Source organism: Aptenodytes forsteri, unplaced genomic scaffold (genome assembly GCF_000699145.1).
Source record: "Aptenodytes forsteri isolate BGI_AS27 unplaced genomic scaffold, ASM69914v1 Scaffold647, whole genome shotgun sequence".
Lineage (NCBI taxonomy): Eukaryota > Metazoa > Chordata > Aves > Sphenisciformes > Spheniscidae > Aptenodytes > Aptenodytes forsteri.
In genome coordinates this window covers 36,180-62,973 of record NW_008795889.1, presented here as the reverse complement: position 1 = coordinate 62,973, position 26,794 = coordinate 36,180, and the positions used below count along the sequence as shown (strand labels likewise).

Below are 26,794 nucleotides of genomic sequence, written 5' to 3'. Positions count from 1 at the left end.
AAGGGGATGGTGGCAGAGTCGCGGTTAGCACCTGGGCTTGGGATAGCGCTCGGAGGGACCAGTGTCCTCCCCCTCCACCATGCCAAGGGCCTGATCCCCACAGGGACTCCTTCCTCCATGCTGTCATGATGTTTCCTGTTGCTGCTGCTGCTGCTTCTGCTGGCGCTGGGGCTTGTCGGGACTGGAGCCCGGCACGGCGCTTGGGCGGGCTGGCACGGTGCTCTCCTGATAGAGGGGTGTGTGGTGACGGCCAGGAGGTTTTTGCCTGTGGATAAGCACTATCGCCCCATCCCCGCCCGGCCAGGCAGTGTAGCCAGGCTGTGGCAAGCCTGCTGAGGAGATGGGGACCTGGCCCGTCCCCTCCTGGCTCAGCTCCCCCGGACGTGGGCTGATGGAGATGGGTGACTAACGCTGCACCCGCTAACCTGTGCCTTGCCCGCCTCCGGCACAGTGTGCCGAGCCCCTGTGACTTCTTGGGGCTGGAGGAGCATCTCTGATACCTCAATCCCTTTGCCATGGGGTCTGGTGGCAGCTGATGCTCGGGGTGCTGGCAGGCAAGCGCTGCTGCCTGTAATGGGCGTGTTGCCACTCTGCTCTCACTTTGTTCTCTCTCTCTGGCTGCCTGGCCCAGGCGCTGCTCCAGCAGGCCGGGGGCTTGGCCTCTGCCAGTGAGGGGATCCCATGGCTCCTCCTGTTCCGTCCCCCCAACCCCTTTGTAGGGTGGAGGGCCACCACCTCTCCTCCCCTTCCCTTCTCATTCTCTGTCCCCAGATCCAGCTAATCTGGGGCAGCCGGGCAGAGAAAACCACCTGGGCTGTATCAGTGGGGGAGGATGACAGGGGCAGTGGCACGCTCTTGGTGAGGACGGTTGATCCCAGACCTGATGGCTGCAGGATCTGGTGTTGCAAAAAAGCATCCCCAGGAGCCCAGGAAGGCTCCAGGGCTATTCCTGCAGCTGCTTCCCAAAACAGCCCCATGCTTCTGGGGGGCTGCCCGGGCTGGGGGAGAGATGCGCGTGCCCTTGCCCTGCTGCTGCCTGCGCCGCTGTCCTATCGCCTGTGCCTTTTCCTTGTAATTCCTGGCTTTCTTCTCGACACACCCAGCCACTCTTTTTTTTTCCCAACAGCTTTTCTTGTCTCTATCTTTCTCTTTCTCTCTCTCTTCCTGTCCATGTGTCTTTCCCTGGCCCATCCTTCCTTCCCCGCCCGTAGATGTGTCCGACTTTGAGAACAATAATGATGCTAGAGGGGCAGAGCTGAGTCACCGCCATGACAATCTCTCCACAGTGACCAATGCCATCGCCGGGATCAGCCCCTCTTCCTCCCTGTCGGCCTTGTCCAGCCGCGCCGCCTCCGTCGCCAGCCTCCACGAGCGCATCATGTTTGCTCCGGGCAGTGAAGAGGCAATCGAAAGGCTCAAGGTAAGAGGCCGGTGCCTGGCAGGATGGAGGACTCAGCTCAACGCTTTTGCACTGAGGCTTGTGGCGGGGGCTCAGTGTTTTCTGGAAACCCATTATGGGTGATTCTCACGGGAAGCGATGCTTGGGCATGCTCTTGCAGAGCGGACAGACTCAGAGCTGCCCAGTGCTCTGGACTGCTGGCCGGGAGAGGGTTTGGTGTGGTAGGGTCCACCTGGTGCTGCCATCTTCCCTGTGGGGTGACTGCTACCTTTGCCCTGCGGGACGGGTGCTCCTGGCTCGGGATGGGCGCTCCTGGCTCAGCATGGCGCAGGAGCGGGCTGGCAGCAAGGTGATGGAGAGGCTGGTCTTTGTGCCTCACTTTTTAACATGGGGATGATAGAAAGACATGGGTGAAATGCTGCCACGGCTCGTTTAAACCAGCCTGAAACTGGAACCATTGTCTCGCTGCGACATGCTGGGCTGGCAGAGCAGGCAGGTCTGCTGCCCATAGGATGCGCTAACCCCCTGCTAACCCCACACTCACCAGGAAACGGAGAAGATCATCGCGGAGCTGAACGAGACATGGGAGGAGAAGCTGCGGAGGACGGAAGCAATCCGGATGGAGAGGTAGGTGGGTTGGGGTGGGATGGGATGGCCTGGGTTCCCCAGGCATCTCCCCTCCTCTGCACTTTGCCTACAGCAGTTCAGTTCCTGGGAGCAGCCAGGCAATTTGACCATCCAGACGTACCTTGGCTGCCCCCTGGGCACCCCAGTGCCCACCACGTTAGCCTGCACGGACGCGGTCTGCTCTGAGAAACTCTCCTGAGGCACGGAGAGAATGGAAGCAAGCCCTACGGCTGTGATTCATGGGGCAAACTCGTGGGCTTGGGTCCTGTCCTGGGCTTGTCTAGTGCCGGCTCCAGGGGCTCGTGGGGCTTTGACAGGCTCTTTTTTCCCTTGCTCCTTCAGGGAGGCGTTGCTGGCCGAAATGGGGGTGGCCATGAGGGAGGACGGAGGCACCTTGGGTGTTTTCTCTCCTAAAAAGGTAGGATCATCTTATTTTCTTCTTCCTGGCAAACGAGGGCTGGTTTGTACCCCCACAGCTCCCTTCCGACCTGCCCTGTCACTGCCGGCCAGCCCCAAATATTTCACTAGCCTTTTCTTGGCTCTGAAACCTACAGGGGGAAATCTCAGTGTTGACCCTGCTGGGTACAAACATCGGTAGAAACACATGGCTAAACGTCCAGCCCCCATTGCCTGGATGCTGTCCCCATTCAGGTGGCGCTTCACTGACGATCACTGTGTTGGACTTCAGTGTCAGCTTATAAAAATCCATACTTTGGGCTATTTGAAATTGCCGCCCCTGAAACTGGCAAGTCCTCGCTGAGAAATGTGGGTGTGGAAACATTCCATACACTTTGTTGCTTTTAGCATCCTGGGAAGTATTTTCTAAGAAAATACTGGCTGTGCCCCAAAGAGTTAGTGTGGCAGCGAACCCTGCCAACCACCAGTTACAGCACATCGCTGCCCCTCGCTCGTCTGTATAATCATTGTGGTAGTGACGTCCAGTTCACAGCCCCAACCCCATGAAGCCCGCAGAGCAGCATGGGCTGCTGAGGTGCAGGCACGTGCAGGTAGGACCAGGGCGCACTCGCTCAGCTCTCCCACTGCACCGAGGGATGCTCTGAGAGCTGCCCTGGCAGGTGATGCTGGTTGGCTTGGCCAAACATCTTTGTAGATGCGTGTGTCCCCAGCTGAGGTGGTGACATTTGATGATGAAGGCTTCAGGACCTTCCCCTTGTGTGCCTTGGCATGGCTTTTAGGACAAATTTCTACACCGTCGTCTTTGTTTCTCATTCTCGTCCTAGCTGCTGCCTCTTAGGACCCCAGACCTTTGTGTAGAAAGTGTCGGGGTTTATTCGCCAAAGCAGGTTGGTCTTGGAGGTGGGGCATTGCTGTGGTGGTCTTGGTGCCTCCTTACTTTTCAGCTGTCTGGTGGGTGGAAACTCCTCTGACTTCTCCAGTGGCTAGCGAGGAAAGTTAGCGTTGATAGCGTGCAAAACCTTGTTTCGTTAAGGGCAAAGCAGGGCAGGACTTTGTTGTCCTGCTGTATGCCATTGCTGGAGTGGTTACATCTCCAAGGAGCTCAGTGGAAGGTAGAGCATCTGCCTTCTACTAGCCAGCCTTGCAAATCTGGAGAAAAACTGCAAGCTGAAGGAGTTCAGACCCCAGGGCTACGTGTCTGCCTAAAGGGGCCTGAGGTTAAACGTTACAGCCAATTTATTCCTGCCAGCCACCATGGAGAAGAGCCTGTGTTTCCCTTGACCTCCAGCTCTCCTGCACCATTTGGAGTGAGTCTCTTCTATCAGCCAGGGCTCATAGCACTGTTGTGATAGGGAAACGTCTGCATGCTGCGTGTCAGTGGGCTGATAAGATGTTTCTTATGGTCTCTATTCTTATTTCTGGGAAACTCAGAACTTCACCTACTGATACTCACGGGACTTTGCCTGTTGCCTGAAGGTGCAATCACAGCAGCTTGTGACGGGGTGAGATAAGCTAGCTGCAGCCAGAGAAGTCTGTGGCCGGGGGAGAAACTTCCCTCTCATCAAGAACAAAGTCATTTGTAACCCAGGGGAAGAAAGTGATGGGAGGAAACTGTTAGGAAGGAGACCAGGGAGTGAAATTCAGCCTGGAGATACGGCTTCAGGTCTCCACTACTTTTGGTTGAACCTCTGGTCTGGAACCTGCTCTTTTAGGTGCTTCATCTGTCCTTGTACCATCAGTGGAGGAAAACGGGCACTTTTAGTTTCTCTCATCCTAAACCAACCACTGCATGGGATGTGTCTCTGCCTCAGTTACACTGTCTGCAGTGGAGCTGGGAGCTATGGTGAGGCAAGGGCCTGTGGACACGCAGTGCAGGTGAGCAGGGTCCCGCCCTAGGAGACACTAAGCCCTATCAGGGACTCCCCATGGGAAATGTTTGGCTGCGTGTTGGGCCTGTTTGCAACACGAATTTTCAAAGGCAGCCGGTGGAAGGGTGCCCAGGGCTCAGCCCTTTGAGGAGGAAAGCAAGGAGGCATGTGGAGGCAGGTCATCCTCATCCCAGCTGCTCGGTTCTCTGCAGTCTCCTTGAAAAGTACTTGCCTGGGCATGTTGTCCTGGAGCTACAGAGGGCAGGAGAGCCCATGCAGGCAGCAGCCTAAGGTGCTGCTGAGTTCCCACCTCCCTCGGGAGCATCCCTCAGTGCACGGGTCGACGGGGTGCACCGGGGTGACTCCTTGTTCGTCTCTCCCAGACACCCCACTTGGTCAACCTGAACGAGGACCCGCTCATGTCCGAGTGTCTTCTCTACTACATCAAGGACGGGATAACGAGGTGAGGGCCAGGTCTCGTGGAGTGGTGGGAGCCTAGCCCGTATCTCAGTGCCTGAGTTGCCTGGTGGGCAGCCTGGTGACAGCTGTCCCCGGGCTGGGCACCATTCCTGGGGCATCCCCAAAGTGCCATAGCCATGTGGGAACAATGTATTTGCCTGGCAATCTCGTTAGGGACGTTGGTCCTGCTGTGCACCAAGGGCTGCTCCTGTCAGCTCCAAGGATGGTTTTGGGGGGAGGCCCAAGGAAGGGCTGCTTTGAGGAAAGATCAAGCTGGGTTTCCCCCCGGCAGGGTTGGCCGGGAAGATGCAGAGAAGAGGCAGGACATCGTTCTCAGTGGGCACTTCATTAAGGAAGAGCACTGCCTTTTCCGCAGCGATACCAAAACCGGCGGTGAAGGTATTCCTTGTCTGAAGGGACTCCACCTCCCTGGGGACCCCAGTCCCTCTGTGTGTCCCCAGCACCTGCCCCAGCTGGGGATCCTGCCCTCCTCAGATTGTGGGGCTCTCCCACATGACTGCGGCCTCTCCGTGCTTCCAGAGCGAGCTATGGCCCTCACCTAGCTGGGAGGGAAGCTCATGCAAGGCACGTGGAAGCTGCTGTGGAGGCAAGCCAGGGAGACCAGGGTGGGAGGGAAGAGCAGACCGTTGATGATTCCACCACCCAAGACGCAGAGCAGAGCTCACCCTGCAAACCAGCAGGAACCTGGGGGTGAAAGGGCTTTGGGAGACGAGCCTGGAGATGCATGCTGGAGGCTTTGATCTCCTCTCATGCCCAGTCTCCAACTGCTTTTAGTCCTTGGGGCTGCTCTGATTAACATGAGGTTGGCCAAGCTCTGTTGGTTGCCCAGGGTGTGGGTGCTACTGGTGGGTACCCCGGTGTCCCCCCACTCCGCATCTGGGGTGCTGGCTGGGGCAGCTCTCCCTTTCCGAGGCTGCAGGAGCAGCAGAGTGGGAGATGCAGGATTTATCCCTCTGCTTCCACCTTACCTTCGCTCCCTTTCTACCCCTCCCACCGTCTCTGCAGTAATAGTGACCCTGGAGCCCTGTGAAGGTGCCGACACCTATGTGAATGGCAAAAAGGTGACAGAGCCCAGCATCCTGCGCTCAGGTGGGTCCCTGGAGCCAGCACACCAGCGCTGATCTAACCCGCCTCCCTCCATCCCATGGGGCCCTGCAGGTTGTCCCACATTAAACCCACGCCCTTTCCCCCCACCACACATGCATCCCTGTAGGAAACCGCATCATCATGGGGAAGAGCCACGTCTTCCGCTTCAACCACCCCGAGCAGGCTCGGCAAGAGCGGGAGCGGACCCCGTGCGCCGAGACCCCTGCTGAGCCTGTGGACTGGGCTTTCGCCCAAAGAGAGCTGCTGGAGAAGCAGGGCATCGACATGAAGCAGGAGATGGAGCAGCGGTGAGGGCATGGGGACTGGGGTGATGGGGAGTTGGGTATCCACCTGCAGGCTGGTTATCCGCTCCTTCCCTGTTCGTCCCAGGCTCCAAGAACTGGAGGACCAGTACCGGAGGGAGCGGGAGGAGGCGAATTACCTTCTTGAGCAGCAGAGGCTGGTAGGTGGCCAGGACCTGGCTCCTTCTGAGGCTGCCCAGGCATGACTGAGTCCTGGCAGATGTTTGCATGGGGTGGCTCTGTGTGTCCTAAAAACAAGGGCAAACCTGTTGTTCCTGGGGTTGTCCCCATAAACATGGATCCAGAGGAGGGAGGAGGCTGAGTTCCTGCGGGGGGGAGAAGTGCTATGTGGCAGCATGGAGGAAGGTCACACCTTGTGTGTTGCATCATCCCTCTCCCTGCTTCCCCTAGGACTACGAGAGCAAATTGGAGGCTTTGCAAAAGCAGATGGACTCTAGGTATTACCCTGAGGCAAACGAGGAAGAGGAAGAACCTGAGGATGAAGGTGAGGGCTGGGTGCCACCACAGGGTTTTGATGCTCTCTGTGGGAGCAAGAAGAGTGGACTGCGGGTCCCCTGGGCACCTCTGTGCCAATGTCTTCCCTCCCAGTGGTGAGGTGACTGTCCCTCCGTGTCCCCACAGTGCAGTGGACAGAGCGGGAGTTTGAGCTGGCCCTCTGGGCCTTTAGGAAGTGGAAGTGGTACCAGTTCACGTCCCTCCGTGACCTACTCTGGGGCAATGCCATCTTCCTCAAGGAAGCCAACGCCATCAGTGTGGAGCTGAAGAAGAAGGTGGGTGCCTGGGGCTCCTCTCTGGCTTGCTGTGGCACCCACGGCAGAGGCCACAAGCATGGGCAGCTGAGGAAGTGCCGAGGAGGGGGTTGCTGAAGGCACTGCGCGGAGCCCGCTGTCCTCCCAGGTGGCTCACCATCCCCCTCTGCCCCTCTTCAGGTCCAGTTCCAGTTCGTGCTCCTCACGGACACGCTGTACTCGCCTCTCCCTCCTGACCTGCTGCCTCCCGATGCTGCCAAGGACCGGGAGAAGCGGCCATTCCCCCGGACCATTGTGGCTGTAGAGGTGCAGGACCAGAAGAACGGGGCAACGCATTACTGGACCCTGGAGAAGCTGAGGTGGGTGAACGATGCCCATGCCGGAGAGGGTGTGGCTGGCCTCAGCCCAGTTTCTCACTGCTGCCTACCGCATCCCTCTCTGCCTGCAGGCAACGCCTGGACTTGATGCGTGAAATGTATGACCGTGCAGCAGAAGTGCCTTCTAGCGTCATCGAGGACTGTGACAACGTGGTGACCGGCGGAGATCCTTTCTATGACCGCTTCCCCTGGTTCAGGCTGGTTGGCAGGTGAGCGCTTCGGCTCCTTCTAAGCGCAGCTGGGACCTGCAGGCAGCCCTGTGGGAAGAAGTGCCGCCGGCTCTGCCGTGCGCAGAGCATTCGTTTCCCTGGGGCCGTGCTGCGGGAGGATGCATTGGCCCCCCGGTGCTGGTCAGGGCCCATCTTGCCTGCGATGGCTCTCCTCTGCATTGGCTGCCGGGACCCCAAGGGACCCGCAAGCTGCTGGCAACGCTCCCGCTGCCTGCTGTAACACAGTGCTGTGAGGCACGGGCTCTTGGCTTGCTGCTGGTGGGAGGCAGGGGGCCATGGCTGTCCAGCAGACCGAGAGCCCGTGCTGTTGTGACCTCCGCCCCGGCGGGCACGCGTCCATGTGCACGCGTTGGTGTCCAAGCATCTGTCTGTATGGTATGTGCTGTGCATCTCCGTGTGCTTCCCGCACGCCGGTTTGAAGGGTGCAGTGCTGGCGACAAGGATGAGCCACCCCAGAGAAGGGGTCTGCCTCGGCGGGCAGAGGGAGCAGGGGGCTGAGCCGCACGGCCCAACCAACCGCACCTGCCACGGAAGCATCCCCCCCTGTGCCACAGCACGTGGAGAGATTCCCTTCGGCAGCGGGGATGGTGGCGAGCATCGTGCCACCCACTCCGTCCCTGCGTTGCCCACAAAGCCAGCGAGGGGAATCCCCACTGTTGGCACCAGTTCCTTGGGTCACTCTTTTCTCCGCCCTTTATAGCCAACAACCATTGGTGGCTTCCTTTAGAGATGCACCGGACGGGCAGGTCTTTATTTCCCGACATCCCTTGGTTTAAGCAGAAAAAACACCCACCCCAAAACCCAGAAAAAAAAAACAACCCGAAAAAAAAAACCCAACCCCCCAAAAAAGCAAAATTCCTATTCTTGCTCTCTCTGTTTGGAACAGCTGGTGTTAACCTGTCTTCTATCTTGTTGTACTAACCTTAGTTCAGATATCTCTGGCTGCAACAGCTCTCCTCTTTTCAACACATGCATGAGCGAGCGCATGGCTGATCTCACCCCCTCCCCTACCTTCTCGAACCCCGACTCCGACATCACCGAGCCTGCAGATGCACCGGACGGGCAGGTCTTTATTTCCCGACATCCCTTGGTAGCAGCAGAAAAAACACCCACCCCAAAACCCAGAAAAAAAAAACAACCCGAAAAAAAAAACCCCCCCCAAAAAAGCAAAATTCCTATTCTTGCTCTCTCTGTTTGGAACAGCTGGTGTTAACCTGTCTTCTATCTTGTTGTACTAACCTTAGTCAGATATCTCCTGGCTGCAACAGCTCTCCTCTTTTCAACACATGCAAGGAGGAGGAGGAGGAGGAGGAGGAGGAGGCGGAGGACCTGGAGGAAGACATCTTTCCGGAGTGCCCGCTGTGTGATGGCCGGGATCCATTTTACGACCGCTCCCCCCTGTTCAGTTTAGTAGGAAGGTTGGTGAGGTTTTAGGAGAGCATGCCGGGAAGGAACTAGCTCTTTCGCATGAGGGAACTGCTTTCGGACACGACTCCCACCTCCGGGGCATCCCGGAGGGGCAGGGGGTAGCCAGCCGGCTGGGATTGCCACCGAGGCCGGGGCACCTGGCGGGGCGGCGAGGTGCCCACCGAGGTAGGGCTGTGACGAGCACAGCGGTGGTAGGGGATAGTGGGGGAAGACAGACGGCGCCAACTCTGCTGGAGACTCTTTAGGCAGGTCCCTCTTCAGGGCGGCCCCCGGGAAGGGGAGCTCTGCTGCGTCTCCAGCATCAAAGGAGCCAGGGGAACCACATGGGGGTCTCGGTCCTGGGCATTTCTGTCCCAGGGAGGGCCACCTCCCACCTGGCTTGGGGTGACCCTGTGGTGCTGCTGGCTGGGGACACACAGGCACTTCAAAGCTGTGCGTGCCTCTGGCACCGGTTTGGCCATCCTGGCTGTGTCGGTCAGCGTGAGCCCCCCTGGACATGGAGGCTTGGATGTCCCCAGGCAGTCAGGGGGACAAAGCTGAGGGGAGTGAGGGGAGAGCTGGGCACAGGATGGAGAGGAGGGCTCTGTGAAAAGCGGTGTTTTCTCTCGCCACCTGTACCCAGTGCTTGGCTTGGGGTCATCCCTGCCAGCGTGGCACAGGAGATGTTCAGGGAGGTCGTGGGGACCCGTGTGCAGGCTCCAACTCCTCCTTGGCTCCAGCCAAGGACAAGAGCTTTGATTTCTCATAGCTGTGGCCAGGAGACCCCCCTGGGCTCCATCAGTCTTGGCCTGGAGAAACCTACCAGTCACCGCAAAACCGGCTGTGCTGCCAAACCCGGTCGCAATCTGCCCATCCCCAAAATGGGATTCAGTGCTGCCGGCTCTACTCCGGTGTTTTCCCAAGGGGATGTGCACCTGGAGCAGGTCCCGGAGCCTCTGCCCCAGGCAGGAGCCAGAGGAGCTCATGACAGTGAACCTGTCCCCACTGGGGCTGCCCTTATGGGTGGAGCTGGAGCTCCTCTTCCTTGGTGTGCTAAAGCCAGGCTTATCCCTGCCAGCCAGGGTGTGGGTAGCAAGGTGGGAAGGAGTGGGACCAGCGCAGGCAGAGAGGGTGGAGGTGGGGTAAGAGTCCTGCAGCCTCAGACCGAAAGAGCTGGGTTCTTCCCCCTTTTTTCTTTTTTCCGGAGGTGGGGTAAGAGTCCTGCAGCCTCAGACCGAAAGAGCTGGGTTCTTCCCCCTTTTTTTTCTTTTTTCCTTTTTTCCTTATTTAAAAAAAAAACAACAAACCATCAAAAAAACCCCCAAACTCTTGGGGGCACCTAAAAAAAACAAACAAGGCCCTGCGGCAGCAGCCCCGCTCCGTGCTGGGGGCACATTCCCTGGAGCTCGGCGCCTTCCAACTTCTTTTGAGTCTGCCCTGGGTTTGGCTCCCCGCGCAGCAGCTCCGCCGGCCACATTTCTTGTGAAGTGTGCTTGGATTGGTTTATGATTGGATCGTTGTCTTTGATTTTTTTTCCCTTTCATTTTTTTCTTTTAGTTTTTTTTAATTTTTATTTTTTGGGGTTTTTTTTTAGCTGCTGGCTCTATCTCTCCAAAGCTTTAGCGAAAATTGGGGTTATTTCACTTTTGTCTTCCTTTGGAAAGGCTTTTCTTTGGTCTGAGCATGCCATCTTTGCACCTCACCAATCTTGTGGTTAGTGTCCCTGCCCTCCTTCCTCTAGTGACACACTTGTCCCCCTCCTCCCCGCCTGCCCCCCCCTCCCCTTCTTTCCTTCCCTCTCCACCCCCCTGGCTTCATCACCAGCTGCCCCGCGATTTCGGGTGGGTGGGCGCACCCAGATCCCTGTGCTTTTGAGACCTCCCTGTGGTCGCAGGACTCTGCCCTGGGCATGCGGTCCTGCTGGGAAGCCCTGGCATGGTCCAGCCACTTGTCCCTAGTGGCCTCCAAGAAGAGATGGGGTGAGATGGGCCTGGCAGGAGACGGTGATGGGGCATCACCTTTGCTTCCACAACTTGAGTCCTTGGAGATGCTTTGGGTGGAAAAAGCCTCAAGCAGCGGTTGGAGGTCAATGGGAGTCACCAGAGCAGGGGGAACTTCTGGACTTTGGGGCTTGGGCTGCAAATGCAGGGCTGGGGCCTCCTGCAAGAGCCCCCTGGGCACTTTCGGGTGCCATTGGATGTCTGCAAAGACACCTGTGAGGTTGGGATGTCGTGAGCAGCACTGCCAGCCGCCTGGCAATGCAACCTTCATGGGAGCCTCCTGAAGCAGAAGTGTCCTCGCTGGCCCCAGCACCATCCCACCCCATGACACTCGAAGACGCTGCATGTCAAGACGCTGGTGGGTGCCTCGGGGAGGGGTACCGGGTACCCCGTACCCCCTCTTGCTGGGAGTGGTGCCGCTCCACAGGCAAGGGCGGTTTGCACCACTCAGCAGGGAGCTCGGTGCCAAAGGCTGTGGAGGTGACTTGTCACCGCTGAGGGCATGGCGCGCTGCCATTGCCAGAGCACCAGGAGGACCGTCAAATGGCGAGCTGGCTGGCGGCGAGGTTGAGGAAGGCAGCAAGAAGAGGCAAAATGCTTGAGAAACAGGGAGCTGCAGCCTGGCAGGAGGTGCTGGCAGAGATGTGGTGTGGCCATCATGTTGTACCCCGGCATGGTAGCATCGGTGACCTGGATGCCACAGAGGATGGCAGGGAGGCTCAGACCTGCCACACGGGGAGCTCCTTCCTCACCCACAGGGAGAAGCCAGCTGTGCTGTCCCTGTGATGTGCTGGCAGGTGGCCTGGGACCCCGAAGCCACACATGCAAAGGGATGGGGTGGGGGGACACATGCTGCCAATGCCACCAGCCATGCCGTGCAGCCCCCCTCCCAGCCGGGCAAAGGCTGCCTGCAGCCACCAGCGGTCCTGCAACACTGTGGGCAGAGCTGGGGCCAGGACCCCCCCAGCAGGGTCATCTCTGGAGGCTTCTGGCCTCCGGCCAGGACCTCCTCCTCTCCCCTCCTTTGCTCCTGCCAGCCACTACCTCCCTCATCATCCTCCCTTCCCCCCCGCCTTACCCCTGCCCCCCCCATCCCGTGACTCCGCAGTCGCCCCTGAGTTGTGTTGCAGCACCTTCTGCCCTAGTCCTCCGGCTCTCCACTGCAGAGAAGGTCCTCTTCCCTCCCAGCTTCAGGGTGGCAACAGCACAGCCCCCCTCCCCTCCCCACCCGCCACGGAGGTGACAGCCGGAGAGGTATGCGAGCCCTGTCTGCTTCGTGGTGCTGCCCGCGGTGCGCTGCCCACCCACCTGCCTGCAGCACGCTGCCCGCCTGCTGCCCACTCCCCACCCCTCTCGGCTGGCCCTGGCTGCCTTCTCTTTAGTTTTGCTTTGCAGCGCCGCGGTCGCGCCGTGAGCGGTGACCTGGGATCCCGGCCGCCACCGGCCGCGCCACCTGGACCCGTGGGTGGGAGCAGTGACCGCTCCCCCCCGTGTTGTGTGTGTCCCCCCCCTCTCCGGCAGGGCCTTCGTCTACCTGAGCAACCTCCTCTACCCCGTGCCCCTGGTCCATCGCGTGGCCATCGTCAGCGAGAAGGGTGAGGTGAAGGGCTTCCTGCGCGTGGCCGTCCAGGCCATCTCAGGTAGGAGGGGGATCCCCGCCAAAATGTGCCCCTCGCATCCCCCATGCCCCCCACACTGGCTCACCCCCATCCCTCCTCCAGCTGATGAGGAAGCCCCTGACTACGGCTCCGGGGTGCGGCAGTCGGGGACGGCCAAGATATCCTTTGATGACCAGCACTTTGAGAAGGTACGGTGGCGGCCAGCTCTTGGTGGGTGCCTGGGAACCGCAGACCCCCGCCTGCCACAGTGATGCTTCCCATTGGGACCACCAGGCTCCCAGAGGTGCAGGCATCACGCTGAAGGGACCATGCTCCCGGTCCACCCGGCAGCCCCCAGCCCTCTGGCACCCACCGGTGTACCCTGCTCTTGCCCGTGTCCCGGCGGGGGGGGCTGCTGTGGGGCGGGAGGGTAGAGCTGGAGGTGCCCCAGTGCTTGGGGCAGTGGTGACGGTGCAAGCAGACCACCTCAGAGACCACCAGCATCCTAAGCCCCACTCCTGGCGCAGTTCCAGTCGGAGTCGTGCCCGGCCGTGGGGATGTCTCGCTCGGGGACCTCCCAGGAGGAGCTGCGTATCGTCGAAGGCCAGGGGCAGGTCAGCGACATGGGTCCCTCTGCTGATGAAGTCAACAACAATACCTGTGCAGGTGAGGGGGTGCTGACAAGTGGTTGGGGAGCAGCCCCCCGTTCCGGCACCCAGCCTCCTGCACCCGCCCAAGCATTGAAAGCCCACTGCCCCAGTGCAGGGCTGCTGGCAGACACCAAGGGGGGTGACTTGCTGAGGACCCTCCTCCCTGCAGTGACCCCAGAGGACCTTCTGCTGGACAGCCCAGAGAAGCCTGCGCCAGACGGGCCACTGGAGACGGCTCTGGACCACCTGAAGCTGGGCAGCATCTTCACTTTCCGCGTGACGGTCCTGCAAGCCTCTAGCATCTCTGCGGAATACGCAGACATCTTCTGCCAGTTCAAGTGAGCCCCCAGTGTCCCCTGGCCCCATGTCTCCCACCGTGCTCCAGCCATTGCCTTGGGGCCGGCAGTGAACGTCAGGGAGCCCCAGCCCCAACACCTCTGAGCCCTTCATGGATGGGGAGGCAAAACCAAGGGCTGCGGGATGAGCCCATGTGCTTGTCTGGTACCTTGTTTGGTCGCTGGTGAAAGGCAGGGAGAGGCTCCCATCAGCTTTGGGGGAGTCCTGTGCCAGCCCAGGGTGCAGGCGGCAGGCCCAGGGAGAGTGGGTTCTTCTCCTGGTCCCTGCCCTCTCTCCCATCCCTGCTCCGGCACATCCCCATCCCACAGCCCCCGAGCCACCTTCCTTCCCTTTGCAGCTTTATCCATCGCCATGACGAGGCCTTTTCGACAGAGCCCTTGAAGAACACGGGACGGGGGCCACCGCTGGGCTTCTATCATGTCCAAAATGTGCGTACCCCTCCCCTGCGGCTAGCAGGGTCTCTGCAGGGCCATTGGCTAGATCTTCTCCCTGGGGGAGCAGCTTCCTCCTGGCTTTCCCAGCCTGTCACAGCCACCCAGCTAAGCCAACCATAGACAAGGTGGATGTGTTGGGGAAAAACCAAAAGCCCTTGCCCTCCACCCAAAAAGGCTGGGATTTCATGGTAGTGGTCTTGGTAGGGAGAGCATCCCCGGGCCATGGGGAAGGGGATGGGTGAGGGATGCAGGGGATTGGACAGGCTTGCACCCTCCCACCTCCCTGGTGCTGTTGCCATCTGCATCCCTTTCCCAGCTAAACTGCGCCATCAATGGGTCTTTCTCTTCTAGATCGCCGTGGAGGTGACCAAGTCCTTCATTGAATACATCAAGAGCCAGCCGATTGTATTTGAAGTCTTCGGGCACTATCAGCAGCACCCCTTCCCACCCCTCTGCAAGGACGTCCTGAGGTGGGTGCACCCTGGGCCACCCCTGGGTGCCACGGGGCACCCAGTGCAGCTGGCTTCCTGGGGACCCAGAGAGAAGGGGGGCAGGTGGTGGGAGGGGGTGGCCCCCAGGCATAGGTGGGGTTGGTTGGGTTCTGGGGTCCCTGTGGATGCTTTAACTGAGCCTGTTCTCTCTGCAGCCCGCTGAGGCCATCCCGGCGCCACTTCCCCCGTGTGATGCCGCTCTCCAAACCAGGTAGGGGATCTGGCCTCCTGCTCCTCTGCCCACCCATGGTCCTCATGCTGGGTGCAGGGTCCCCTTCCCCAGGGGGACCAGTTAGGACCCCAGGGACACCACAAAATGTACTGCAGACCAGAGCACCTGAAAGCCCTTGGCACCCATTCCCACAGCACCTGGCTGATGCAAAACCCCCTTCTTCCTCCTGTGGAGTGGCAGGGAGCAGGCTACCTGCCCTGGACGGCTCAGATGGCCACCCAGCCCTGCCATCCCGCAGGGGCTGCAGGGTTCCTGCTGTGCTCTGGCCACTGAGATGCAAGTTGTTGGGGTTTGACTGAGCGCCATGGTTTGCTGTGAGGTCCCTGGGCCAGCACCAGGGGAGCCTCCCTCCAGCTGTCCCTAAGTGGCAGTCCCAGAGCGGCTGTCCCCGAGTGGCTGACCCTGAGCAGTCTCTGGAGCGGTGCTGTGTGGTTTGGGATGTGTCCATGCTGGGGCTGCGGGCTCAGAGTTTGCATCTTGGGGATGTGTGAGGCTGGCCGCATCCTGACACCCTTGCTGCTCCTCATTGGGCATGGGAGAAGGCACACCACTGGTCAGCAAGGTCCCTGGGATGGGGCTGTCCCCCTCTATGCACTCCTCCTGCCTTCCTGCTGCCTCTGTGTGTCTCCCCGTGGTCCCTGCCTGCTCTGCCCTTATCCTGCCTGCTGTCACATGCCTCACTCCAAACATCAGCAGCAAGCTCGCCCTTTAAGCTGTCTTTCTGACCCACCACAGTGCCCGCGACGAAGCTGAGCACCATGACTCGGCCCAGCGCTGGCCCGTGCCAGTGCAAGTACGACCTGATGGTCTTCTTCGAGATCTGTGAGCTGGAGGCTAACGGCGAGTAAGTCCTGCTGGAAAGGAGAGCGGGAAGGAGAGGGAGGCAGCGAGGTGATTTGCCTGGTGCTCAGCACCTCTGGGCAGGCTGACAAGGCTCTGTGTCATGGTGCAATCCTCTCTTCCAGCTACATCCCTGCTGTCGTGGACCACCGTGGAGGCGTGCCGTGCCATGGGACCTTCCTCCTCCACCAGGTACTCCCTCCCTGAGATGCCGTCCCAGCTCTGGCTCCTGCCAGGAGCTGTGTTAACCACTGTCCCTCCTCTCTGGCCTCGCGGGTCTCAGGGCATCCAGAGGAGAATCACCGTCACCTTGGTGCATGAAACAGGCAGCCTCATCCGCTGGAAGGAAGTGCGGGAGCTGGTTGTGGGTAAGCCGAGACAGGTTGGGTGGGCTGTGAGCAACCCCCAGCCTGCCGAGCTCCTGAGCATCCTCTCAGGCTGTTTCTTGCCCACATTCCCACGTGGGGCTTTATGCCTTGGCTACCCTCCCGCCCTGCAATAGCAAAGTGGCGGCTGCCTGACACCAGGACACCACGTCGGCAGGATGCCTCGGTCCCAGCCACCGTGTCCAGGAGCTGGACCAGGACCTCCAGCGCTGAGTGGCTGAGCACCGGGCGGCTGCTGCCTGTGACGGGGGGGCTGCTGGGGGATGAAGGCAGGCGGGCTGCCCCTGCCCCTTGCTGGGACCCTCACAGGGCTACCACCTGTCACCTGAGCGGCGTCCCCGTGCTGTGCTTGCAGGTCGGATCCGTAACACCCCAGAAGCAGATGAGTCTCTCATTGACCCCAACATCCTGTCCCTGAACATCCTCTCCTCCGGATACATCCACCCCTCCCAGGACGACCGGTGAGTGCAGCTTCTTCTCTTGCTCTTCCCCTGCTGTGGTGAGGGCTGGGGGGGGTGACATGGGGAGCCCCTCTCTCCCCTGGGGGGGCTCTCAGCCCCTCTGCAGGGTCCTGCCAACCCTCTGCTGCCTCGGGGTGGGGTTTTTCTGGAGCCGCAGAGGGTCTCGGGGTTCAGGGCCACCAGCCCCCTTCCTCCTCCTCCCCAAGGCCTCTCCGCGCCGGGCTTCGGCACTACAGGGAATTTGGGTGGGGTCCTGCTCTCCGGTGGTGGCTGTGACTGCCTGGTGCAGAGAGCCAGTTGGTGCCGGTGCTGGGAGGATGTACCAACCCCGCAGCTGGAGGGAACCTGCCATGAAGGGCTATTTGTCCCGTGTCCCAGCAGACTCACTGGAAAGGCCGCTTGGTGCCCGTGGCTGGTCCCTGTCTGTGCGGGGGTGATGCAGGAAAGCCATCCCCCATCATTGCTGGGTGACTTCGAGGATGCCTGCCTCTTCATGCCTGTCCCGGGGGGCTGTGTTACCCCTGTGGGTTTGGCAGGGGTGTGGGAGCAGTGAGGCTGGAGGTTTTTTATCCCCAAGATCTCCCTGGCTGGGTCCTGTGGTGGTGGCGGGGAGCAGTGGGTGCAGAGAGCACAGCTGTCCTCTGCATCAGGGCTGCTGGTGAAACTTGGGGGACTGGCGGGGGATCCCTGGCCAGAGTGTGTGTGTGCGGGCAGCCGCAACAAGACAGGGACGGTCATTGGCAGCACTGGGAGCAGCGGAACCAGTCCTGAGCTGTGCGCATGGCGGTTGCCAGCATAGGAGCATCCCAGCAGGGAGCAGGGACCACTTTTCCCCTCATTTTCTTTAGAGTCACCGCTGCCCCAAGGTGGCCTGTCCCAAGGCGGCCTGTCCCAAGGCAGGGTGTTTTCGGGGGGATGACAAGGGTCTGAATGGGAGGTGCCACCCTTGCAGCACTCCCAGGGCAGCTCCTGGGCACAGTGGAGCGGCAGGCATGCGGTACCCGGGCAGCAGAATCAAATCACAGGGTCAGGTATGCGTGCGAGTGTCGGACCAGGAGAGTGGCATAGCCACAGGGACAACAAAGCAAGGCCAGGCAGGGATGGTCGGGTGAGGAGGGCTCGGCCTGGCAGAGCTGTGGTGTTTTTTGTTGGGCTGCTGGGAGCTGGGTGGCTGTGGCACCCACGGGCTCCTGGGGCTGCGCTGTTTTATGTCAGCTCCTGATCTGGCCAGTTGGTGCAGCCAGATAGGATCTTCAGCATGTCCAGCATAGCCTGGCAGGGGGGACGTGCCTCCTGCTCCTGCCTTCCCCCCACAGGTCTTGCAGGGCAAGGGTCACAGCTCGGGCTGGGGGGATGCTCGAGGCATGGAGAGAAGCGGGGAGACAGGGGGCTCAGGTCTTGCAAGAGTCTGCCTCACCTGCACGTTCAGAGGGTCTGCGCCTCAGGACCAGCCCCGAATCGGGGCCGTGGGCTGGCGTGCGTGCCGTATCTGTCCTGTCAAGCCTGCCCAGGGCTGGGCAGGGGGAGGAGGGGGCGGCCGGCTTCCCATGGGACGCCAAGGGGCACTTGCCGCAACCCCCACCCTGCTTCCATCCCGCATGCAGGCGTGCATGCTTTGGCCCCAGCAGCCTGCAAGGATGGGCAGAGGGATGGCAGCAGGCAGAGCCAGGACCCGCTTCATCCTCCTCCCCGGCTGCTTGCGCTCCCTGCTTTGCTGCCTTATGCCACACAGCCTCCATCGCCCAGAGCAGCCCTGGCTCCCCCCACAGCCTCCCCAGTCCCCCAGAGCCACTCAGGAGGAGACCGGGGGAGCGGTACAGCTCCCTCCCTGGCACCCATCCATCCCTGCATCGAGTGCCCAGGGAGGAGGCGTGGGGGGCAGCACCCAGGGTTCCCCCTCGCTTCTCTCCGCTGCTGCCACCCATCTGAGCCCACACTAACCATGTGATTGTTTTGTGTTTTTGCAGGCAGTTTCTTGATTCGGATATGCCTAGGTATTATTTGTTTCCATTGGTTTTTTTTCCATCTCCCCTTCCTCTCTCCCTTCTTTCTTTCTCCCCGCTCGCCTCGGCACCCTCACTCCCACCAGAGGTAGCACTTGGACAGCCAGCCCCCCGTCCCTCCACACGCCCAATCCCTCCTCCCTCCCGCCCTGGCACCTCTCGCTCACTCAGCCCCTTTTGCTGTTCGTTTGGGCCGCGCTCTCGCTGGCTGCCGCTCCCCCTCGCACGCCTGCGTCCCCATCGCCTGATCTGGGTTTTCTTCTTGCTTTTTGACTTAGCTGCTCTCCCATCTCTCCGGCATCCGGCGCCGAGTGTGCCGCTCCCCCGTCGTCTCCCGCCCCAGCCCCAGCTCGGCCCCTGGCGCCGCTTGGAGTAGCTGCAGGGCTGGTGCAGACCATGACGGGGCCTTTGGGGCACCTCCAGCCCTTGCCTGGGCACCTGGTGTTGATGGGAGCACTGCTGAGCAGTGCGGCAGCATGTGCAGCGGCTGCTCACCCCGTGCCCAGTAGTCCCGTGGGCATAGGTGCGGCATATGGGCAGTGTGCGTCTGTATGCAGGTGCAATGGTGGACGTGCACACCCATATGTGGCACGGACTGTTATACCCCTGTGTAACGGGCAGAGCGGCTGTTTGGGGACGGGGTAAGTTCAGCTGGGACTGTAGGGTGAGCCTGTCATGCAGCACGTGGGCAAGAGCTGCCGGACCCGGATGCTGTCGCCAGCCTCTGGACGGGAGCATCGCTGAGGCCCCAGGGGAGGGGGCATCCCGCCACCAGGCCCCACAGTGGAAGAAAAGGGGGATGCATCTGGGACACAAGGGATGAGGTCTCCCAAGTCCTGGTGGGCTCCGTAGCTTTGTGCCTGGGAGGATGTCCTCCCTAGAGCAGCTAGAAGCTGGTCCTACTTGGAGATGCCTGAGAGCAGAGCTGTCCCTCCAGCAGCACCCTGTCCCCCCCGGGGTGCAGGGGGATGGATCCAGCACAGATCCAGCCCCCCACTGCAGGAGCACATGGGCTCGCACCGGCATTGCCCGTGGGCTTTCAGCACAGTGATGCTCTCCCTGTGGAGCAGGGGATGGGCCAAGAAATTATCTCCCACTGCATGGGTGGCGGTGGGACGGCTGGTCCCTGCCCCCGACAGGTGCCTTCCTAGGAGGCTGCACTGGGCAGGAGCTCCTTGCCCTAGGATGGTAGCAAGGGCAGAGTTAAGGGGATGGGGAGCACACGTGCTCATTTCTCAGCTGCCAGACCACGAGGAAGGTGGGAGGCAGAGGGTTTTCACCCAAGCAGGTAAACCTCTGTCTGCCCTCGCCAAGCTCCTTCTGGGCTCCTATTTGGGGTCCAGCTAGGCAGGAGCTCCTTCGGCCAGCAGTGCCGATATGGGGCGAATCCCCATGAGAGGGGCTCCCCTTCCTCATGGCCCCACTCCTGTGCCAGCCCCGTACGGATGATGCTTTCTGACCTTTCATTTTTCTGTGTGTGTATGTGTGTGTGTTTGTCCTTGGGTTGCCTTCCACTTATAGCATTTCGTTCGGAAATGACACTAGGTATTTCGCGTGCACCTGCTCGGTCTGGTCCCTCCTGCTTTTCTCTCTTTCTCCTTTGCCTCTTCCCTTTGCTTTTTGCTCTTTCCCCCCTCCCCTGAGGCTCCTCTTCTCCTCCTCCTCCTTGGGGAGCTACTCTTCTCAAGCAACCTGTGTCTGCAAAGCAATCCTTTGCCTTGGCTCTGTCTCACACGGGGGGAGTTTATGTATTTTATACACTTTCTGAAAGCGTCGCTCTCCCTCTTCTTCCAACGCGGGGGCAATCACAGCTGAGAGCCTCTCCCCGCTCCCTCTGGCTGCTCTGCCTCTCGTTAAAAGAGCCCCTCAGCCACCTGGATGCTGCTTCAGTGACGTGCCGAAGCGTCCTCGTTGAGACATTGCTGAGCCACAGCTTCCTGAGGATGCTCAGACAGGCGCCGGGGCTGCAGCAGCTCTGGGTGGCTTTGGGGAGTGGGTGTCCCATAACCCCAAGGCTGGCCCAGGAGGGAGCCCACGAGCGGGGCAGGGGGTGAAACGGGGATCCCCCATGCTCTCGAACTGGAGCCGCCTCCTGCTTCCCCCACCTTTGATTGCCTGACCCGAAGAGGGCGGTTGTCGCTTTTGCTCTGGGTGGCTGCACCGTCCTCTATGGGACCCCATAGGCACAGGGCGAGTGGGGCCAGGTGTCCCCTGCTCCTTCTCCCAGCCTGGGAGCCATGGAAAACACAGCGAGGGGAGCGACGCAGCCCAGTGGGAATGGGGATGGGTGGGGCTGGCGATCAGGGCAGAGCAAGAGCTGGAGGAGACAGCCCAACAGGGGCCAGCCACCAAATCGTGGTCCCCGGGTCCTGCTGGGGCTCAGGGCTGGCAGATGGGGGCAGCCCTGAGGAAGGGGACCTGGCTGGCAGGGGTCTGCTCTCCCAGGGGCGGGCTGGCAGCAACCCCCCAGTGCTGAGCATCCTCCCTCCTTTCCCTTCTGGCCATCATCACCCGAATGGCGACAGCCGCTCCTGGCAGGGGCCGGGAGGTGCTGCGTGCCCCAAGCTGGATGGTGGGGACCTGGCCCGGGTGCGCTGGGGGTGGCAGCCCCCTACTCTGAGCACGGGGGTGGGGCATGCACCCTCCTTTGCCCTCCTTTGCCTTCCCAGCCTGCTCTGCCTTGCCTGCACCCCAGCTGAGCCCCCACTCCTCCCGCGGTCCCTCCTCCCCAAAACCCTGATCCGTCAGCCGTTTCAAGGGCGCCACATCCCCCTCCCACCACGCGTTGTCCCCCATTGCCTTGAGCCTGCGTCCTCTGGAGTGGCTGTCCCCATCTGTCCCTGCCACACATGCATGTCCATGTGTCTTTGCAGGTCTGCTGCAGCGCTGCGGGGGGGGATGATGGCATCTCCCTGCTCACTCTCCTGGAGTTCTGGGGGGGTTGTTTTACCGGCTCTGCTATTTTTTTTGGCAGGACTTTCTACCAGTTTGAGACGGCGTGGGATAGCTCCATGCACAACTCGCTGCTGCTCAACCGTGTCACCCCATACCGAGAGAAAATCTATATCACCCTTTCCGCCTACATTGAGGCAAGGACCTTAGTCAGGGACATTGTAACACCAACAAAGTCTGGTATTTCCCCCACTGTTGGGGTGCAGCCAGCGTGAACCCCTCCTTAGCCGGCACCAATGCTAACGGGGTGCAGGATTCAACCTGGTGCTTGGGGGCCCTGTGGGACCCTGGGAGTGGAAACCGCTGGGCACCAGGGGTGGGAGAGGCCCGCTGGGCTGCCAAGCTGCAGCCCCCCTGATGCCTCCCCCCTGCCCTGCTGCAGATGGAGAACTGCACTCAGCCCGCCGTCATCACCAAAGACTTCTGCATGGTTTTCTACTCCCGGGACGCCAAGCTTCCTGCCTCCCGCTCCATCCGCAACCTTTTTGGCAGCGGCAGCCTGCGGGCTTCCGAGAGGTACCAGGATGCTCCTGCCTTTCTCGGGGAGGAGAGCCATCACCTTGGGACTGGAGCCCTCCTGGGGCATCCCAGCAGCCTGGGCGAAATAACCGGGGCATGGGGATGGGGCAGAGCTGGTAACGCCTCGTCTCCCTTTGCTTGCAGCAACCGTGTGACGGGAGTCTATGAGCTCAGCCTCTGTCGTGTGGCTGATGCCGGCAGCCCAGGTGGGTGCTGCATCTCTGCCCAGGTGTTCACTGTGAGGCCAGGATGCATGACATGGCGGTCGGGGTTGGGGCCATGCGTCTGTCCCCCCGAGCTGTGCGTCTGTCCCCGCAGGCATGCAGAGACGGCGCCGGCGTGTGCTGGACACCTCCGTAGCTTACGTGCGGGGAGAGGAGAACCTGGCTGGCTGGCGGCCCCGCAGCGACAGCCTCATCCTCGACCATCAGTGGGAGCTGGAGAAACTCAGCCTCCTGCAAGAAGTAAGAGTCTGGGCTAGAAATGGGCCGAGATGGTGCAATTTGCAGCTCAGCCCCTCGCCCTGCTGGTGCCGGTGGGACTCCCCACCCCAGGTGTCTCAGCCCTCCCGGTTGCGGGAGAAGGCAGGAGTGGGGCTGTGCCGCTGGTGCTCTCCTGTGCATCACTGCTAGCTGGGTCCCAGCAGACCTGAAGCTAATGAGCAGGTGGGGTTAATGGGGCCTGGGAAGCATGGTCCCCGAAAGGATGCCGGCTAGGGGAAGGGGCCACCCCTGAGCCTGGCTGCCTGTGCCCAGGTCGAGAAGACAAGGCACTACCTGCTCCTGCGCGAGAAGCTGGAGACGACCCAGCGCCTGGGCCTGGAGACCCTGTCTCCCTGCTCCAGTGAGGACTCCGAGTCCCGAAGCACCTCCTGCATCTCCTCCCCACTCTCTGTCGATGGGGTCCCCGAGGGCCGCACCTCTCCCTCTGAGACCCCCAGCGAGAGGCAGAAGGAGCTGGCTGTGAAGGTACTGTCCTGCAGCATCCCCAGCTCGTGGGGATGAAGCCGGGAAGGGGCTCCCACGGGGCGGCAGCGGGTTGCGGCAGGAGAAAGCCCAAGAGGAGCAGGAGGAGGAAGGTGGAGGAAGGTGCCTCCTGTCCCACTGTCCTCCTCCTCTCTCCGCAGTGCTTGCGCCTGCTCACGCACACCTTCAACAGGGAGTACAGCCACAGTCACGTCTGCATTAGCGCCAGCGAGAGCAAGGTACTGCCGCTGCCCTGGGCTCTGCCGGGCTGGTGGGGGCTGGGAGAGACGCATGACCGGGGGGCACTGGCTGGGCAGGAGCCAGATGGGCACCATGGTGCGAGTGGTCCCTGCTTTGGGGTCCCTGCTCCCTCCACTCACCCTGGTGTTCCTGGAGCTGGTGGCTCTCAGGACTGTGCCAGGAGAGCACCCTGCTGGCCGGAGGTCTTGCCTCTCCCCATATGAGCAGGCGCCTGGTCCTTTGCCTGTGCCTGGCTTCAGGCAGAAACTTGAGTCCACACCTCTGCTCCTCCACAGCTGTCCGAAATGTCCGTGACACTGATGAGAGACCCCTCCATGCCAGCTCTTGGGGTCACCACTCTAACCCCCTCCTCAACCTGCCCATCGCTGGTGGAAGGACGCTACAACGCCATGGAGGTCAGGTAAGAAGGTAGCTGGGAGGTTTGGGTGACGCCTCGGCATCCCCCAAGCAGGGCAGCTGTACCACTGGGACATGGTCAATGGGTGTTCCCCAACCGTCACTCTTCCTACACCCCAGCTTCTCCTCCCTCCTCAGACCCCCCCAGGTCTCCTCCAGGGCGGATAGCCCCGACCTGGAGCCTGCGGTAGAAGGAGAGCAGAAGAAGTCCCCAGCCCACCGGCCTGAGGAGGAGAAGGAGCCCCAGCGTTTGCTGGTGCCCGACATCCAGGAGATCCGGGTCAGGTAGGAGTGGCTGGAGCAGCCTTGGGGCTAGGGGGTCTGTGCCTTACCATTGCCACCTCCTCGTGGTCCATGTCCCACCCTGACCTCGGTCCCTTCTGCAGCCCCATCGTCTCCAAAAAGGGCTACTTGCACTTCCTGGAGCCCCACACCAATGGGTGGGTGAAGCGCTTTGTGGTGGTCCGGCGCCCATACGTCTACATCTACAACTCGGACAAGGATGCAGTCGAGAGGGCCATACTCAACCTTTCCAAGGCCCAGGTGGAGTACAGCGAGGACCAGCAGGCCATGCTCAAGGTAGGGCGCCGGGAGCCAGCCCTGCTCCATGCAGCCCCTCGGGTGAGGGACTGAGCCCTGGCTTTCCCCCAGCAGACCCCGAACACGTTTGCGGTGTGCACGGAGCACCGGGGCATCCTGCTGCAGGCGAGCAGCGACAAGGACATGCACGACTGGCTCTACGCCTTCAATCCCCTCCTGGCTGGGTCCATAAGGTACCGGGGACAGCTGGGGGAAGGGGGGCACAAGGAAGCCGTCAGTGGGGGGGTCTGTGGGCAGCCAAGTGTGCTCCCAGCCCTGCTCCCAGTGCTCTCCCTGCTGCAGCCCTCCCAGCCAGGCATTGGGAGCACCTCCTGCGCAGAGCTGTGCCTGGATGGGCTCTCAGCTGGCAAAACTTGGACCATATTAATCTTGATTTCAGCTCCTCCCCACTTAAATGCTTCAATCTAGGGCCAGATCCCAGCTGGTACAGAGGCGTTGTTGTGCTGAGTTCAAAGCAACATCCATGCCTGGCGGCATGCCTGGCCCTTCACTGTTCTTGAGAGCATCTCATTAAGTTCTTGAGAGCATCTTACTAAGTTCCAAGACCATCTCACGAAGTTCTTGAGACCATCTCAAGTGGCAGGACTAGGGGAATAGGAGTAAATGCACAGAAATTTGTGTGCTTTGGCTAAAGAGACATTAATCCCATGTCCCTCCAGCTCTGGCTGGATTCAAGCACCAGCCTGGAGCCAGGACGCCAAACCTGGGGGACCACACCTCTCCTTGTCCACATCTCTGACACCTTTTGTTCCTTGTTTTCCAAATTAGATCCAAGCTGTCCAGAAGGAGAACAGCCCAGATGAGAATCTAACCTGAAAAACACTCTCCACCTCATCCGTCTGCCAGCAGGATCAAGATAGCTGATTCTGTCTCAAGACTCCCCATGTTAACGTCTGATCTGTCATACCATCTGCTGCCCCAGCTGTCTGCTCCATGGAAGGATCTGTCTCGATTCACACCTTCACGGGGGAAACTCACTTACGTTCATAGCTGCAAAAGCCTGGACCTGCCTGGGCAGGATTTCTTGTGCGCATGCCATCTTCTGCCCATCCCCCCATGGGTGACCTTCATGTCACACCATCTCTTAATGCTCCAGAAAGGTCCCTGTCAGAGGGGAGGGAGCGAAGAGGGCAGTTTCGGCTAAAAGCTGGTCTTTGATTTACAGAGGTGGGAGTGTGGTAAAGCTTGGAGGTGGGAGAGCAGGAGGAATTGCCTCCACACAAAGGGAAAGTGGTAGTTTAGGTATGGGGATTTCCTAGTTTATTGATGTTTCTGCAAGAGACAGCAGGGTAAGATCAGGTGTCAGTAGTTTAAGATGATATTTATAAAGTATTTATTTCTATTTATGTCACAAAAATCCCATAAGTTGGGTCCTGGCCCCCGGACAATGCCTCCCCCGGGCAGGGGAGAGCCTTGGCAGTGGGCTGGGGTCCCGGAGATGCTTCCCCCGGGACATCCCTGGCATGTGCCCAGCGGCGGCGGAGTTCTAGCCCTTGCTCCCTACCCTTCCCCAACCCTCTGCTTTGCCCCCACTGCAGCTTAAATTACTCCCCTGAGTGGTGGCTGGATAGCCCACCATGTCTTCCCAAAGGAGGCAATTCCTACCTGCCCCATCTACCTCTGGAAAGGGGGACCCCGCCATCTTGGCTGGCTGGGGCACCCAGGTCCACACGGATGGGTCACCTTGCTTCGGAGCTTGGTCCTGCTGGAGGGAAAAGGAGTGCTCTGGGGATGGCTCTGCCTGTCACCTCGTGCGGGCCTGTCCTTCCCAACCAAAAAGCACATGGGCCACCTCCACTATCCTGGCCTGGGAGCCCCGGGGGGCTTGTCCAAAGAGATTCCCACACTCTTAGGGCAGGATGCCGAGGGTCCCATCCCTGCGGAGAGTGTGGAGGTTCAGGTGGCCACTTCCAAAGCCGGATGGGAAAGGTCCCCAGGAGCCGGGGCTAGGAACAACCATTCCAATCCACAGGAACCTCACTGCCCTTTCCCAAAAGGGCTGTCACATCCCTTCTCCTCCCAGCAGGACGACAGGCTCGAAGCAGGTCAGAGGGGCAGGGGAGAGGCTGGCGTGGGGGTGTCGGGGTGGGGGTGTGGCTTCTTTTTACTGTTGTAGGTGGTGTTTTCTCACTCCTCTTCCCCCACTGCAGAAGCGAGTGCCCACCTCCTTCCCACCCTGCCTCTGTCAGCACATTAATCCAGGGGGCTTCCCATGGCGGAGGTGGCTTTGCCGAGAAGACCTTCTCCTCTAGTCATCACTGCTTCCCACCTCCCCCAGCAGCAGCTCTCCCTCTCCTCCTTCTCCCGTCTCTCACCCATGAGGGGATGCTTTTGTTCGGGGCTTCCCGAGCGGCCAGCGGCATCCGGCACAGCTCTGGGCGGGAAGGCGAGCATCTTCCTCTGCACATCTCCCGGGCACCCCTCCAGCTTTGCTGTCATGCCTTCGTGGCTGACCTTCCCTTGCACAGCACGGCTGCCCCTCGGCTCTGCTGCACCTCCCTGCGCTGTCTGTGTGTGGGTATGTGTGTGTGTGTGGGGGGGTGGTGTCAGATGTGGTGCTGTCTTCTCCTTGTTATGCTCCTGTTGTGGGGGACGGGCGGGGATGCTTTTGTTCGGGGCCTCCCGAGCGGCCAGCGGCATCCGCGACCTGGGCGGGGGGCGGGAAGGCGAGCATCTCACATCTCCC

The 26,794-nt window shown here is 60.6% G+C and overlaps 2 protein-coding genes across 6 annotated transcripts in view; both read left to right on the top strand.

Moving 5' to 3' along the window:
• KIF1A (kinesin family member 1A) overlaps positions 1 to 24,919 on the top strand; it is a 33,883-nt gene extending 8,964 nt beyond the window's left edge. For 2 of the 5 annotated variants that reach the window (XM_009284218.1, XM_019473377.1), the window contains 34 exons: positions 1,287 to 1,420; positions 1,947 to 2,026; positions 2,369 to 2,444; positions 4,695 to 4,774; positions 5,063 to 5,169; positions 5,797 to 5,880; positions 6,005 to 6,185; positions 6,268 to 6,340; positions 6,591 to 6,684; positions 6,822 to 6,970; positions 7,130 to 7,308; positions 7,398 to 7,535; positions 12,485 to 12,603; positions 12,685 to 12,770; positions 13,089 to 13,227; positions 13,381 to 13,549; positions 13,906 to 13,996; positions 14,354 to 14,472; positions 14,649 to 14,704; positions 15,461 to 15,569; positions 15,691 to 15,757; positions 15,849 to 15,933; positions 16,307 to 16,412; positions 21,390 to 21,504; positions 21,750 to 21,883; positions 22,031 to 22,092; positions 22,205 to 22,350; positions 22,642 to 22,854; positions 23,013 to 23,090; positions 23,388 to 23,512; positions 23,647 to 23,793; positions 23,895 to 24,087; positions 24,163 to 24,281; positions 24,877 to 24,919. In XM_009284218.1, the coding sequence (XP_009282493.1) occupies positions 1,287 to 1,420; positions 1,947 to 2,026; positions 2,369 to 2,444; positions 4,695 to 4,774; positions 5,063 to 5,169; positions 5,797 to 5,880; positions 6,005 to 6,185; positions 6,268 to 6,340; positions 6,591 to 6,684; positions 6,822 to 6,970; positions 7,130 to 7,308; positions 7,398 to 7,535; positions 12,485 to 12,603; positions 12,685 to 12,770; positions 13,089 to 13,227; positions 13,381 to 13,549; positions 13,906 to 13,996; positions 14,354 to 14,472; positions 14,649 to 14,704; positions 15,461 to 15,569; positions 15,691 to 15,757; positions 15,849 to 15,933; positions 16,307 to 16,412; positions 21,390 to 21,504; positions 21,750 to 21,883; positions 22,031 to 22,092; positions 22,205 to 22,350; positions 22,642 to 22,854; positions 23,013 to 23,090; positions 23,388 to 23,512; positions 23,647 to 23,793; positions 23,895 to 24,087; positions 24,163 to 24,281; positions 24,877 to 24,919 (3,896 nt within the window). Of the gene's footprint in view, positions 1 to 1,211; positions 1,421 to 1,946; positions 2,027 to 2,368; positions 2,445 to 4,694; positions 4,775 to 5,062; positions 5,170 to 5,796; positions 5,881 to 6,004; positions 6,186 to 6,267; positions 6,341 to 6,590; positions 6,685 to 6,821; positions 6,971 to 7,129; positions 7,309 to 7,397; positions 7,536 to 8,483; positions 8,623 to 8,849; positions 8,975 to 12,484; positions 12,604 to 12,684; positions 12,771 to 13,088; positions 13,228 to 13,380; positions 13,550 to 13,905; positions 13,997 to 14,353; positions 14,473 to 14,648; positions 14,705 to 15,460; positions 15,570 to 15,690; positions 15,758 to 15,848; positions 15,934 to 16,306; positions 16,413 to 18,379; positions 18,407 to 21,389; positions 21,505 to 21,749; positions 21,884 to 22,030; positions 22,093 to 22,204; positions 22,351 to 22,641; positions 22,855 to 23,012; positions 23,091 to 23,387; positions 23,513 to 23,646; positions 23,794 to 23,894; positions 24,088 to 24,162; positions 24,282 to 24,876 lie in introns of all 5 variants that reach the window. The other 3 variants (XM_009284217.1, XM_019473376.1, XM_019473375.1) reach the window with 3 other exon arrangements.
• Positions 24,920 to 26,710: 1,791 nt separating this feature from the next.
• Positions 26,711 to 26,794, top strand: part of ILKAP (ILK associated serine/threonine phosphatase) — a 16,455-nt gene continuing 16,371 nt past the window's right edge. Inside the window, exon 1 of the mRNA XM_009284235.1 lies at positions 26,711 to 26,774. Coding sequence (XP_009282510.1) covers positions 26,711 to 26,774 — 64 coding nt within the window. The remainder of the gene's footprint in view (positions 26,775 to 26,794) is intronic.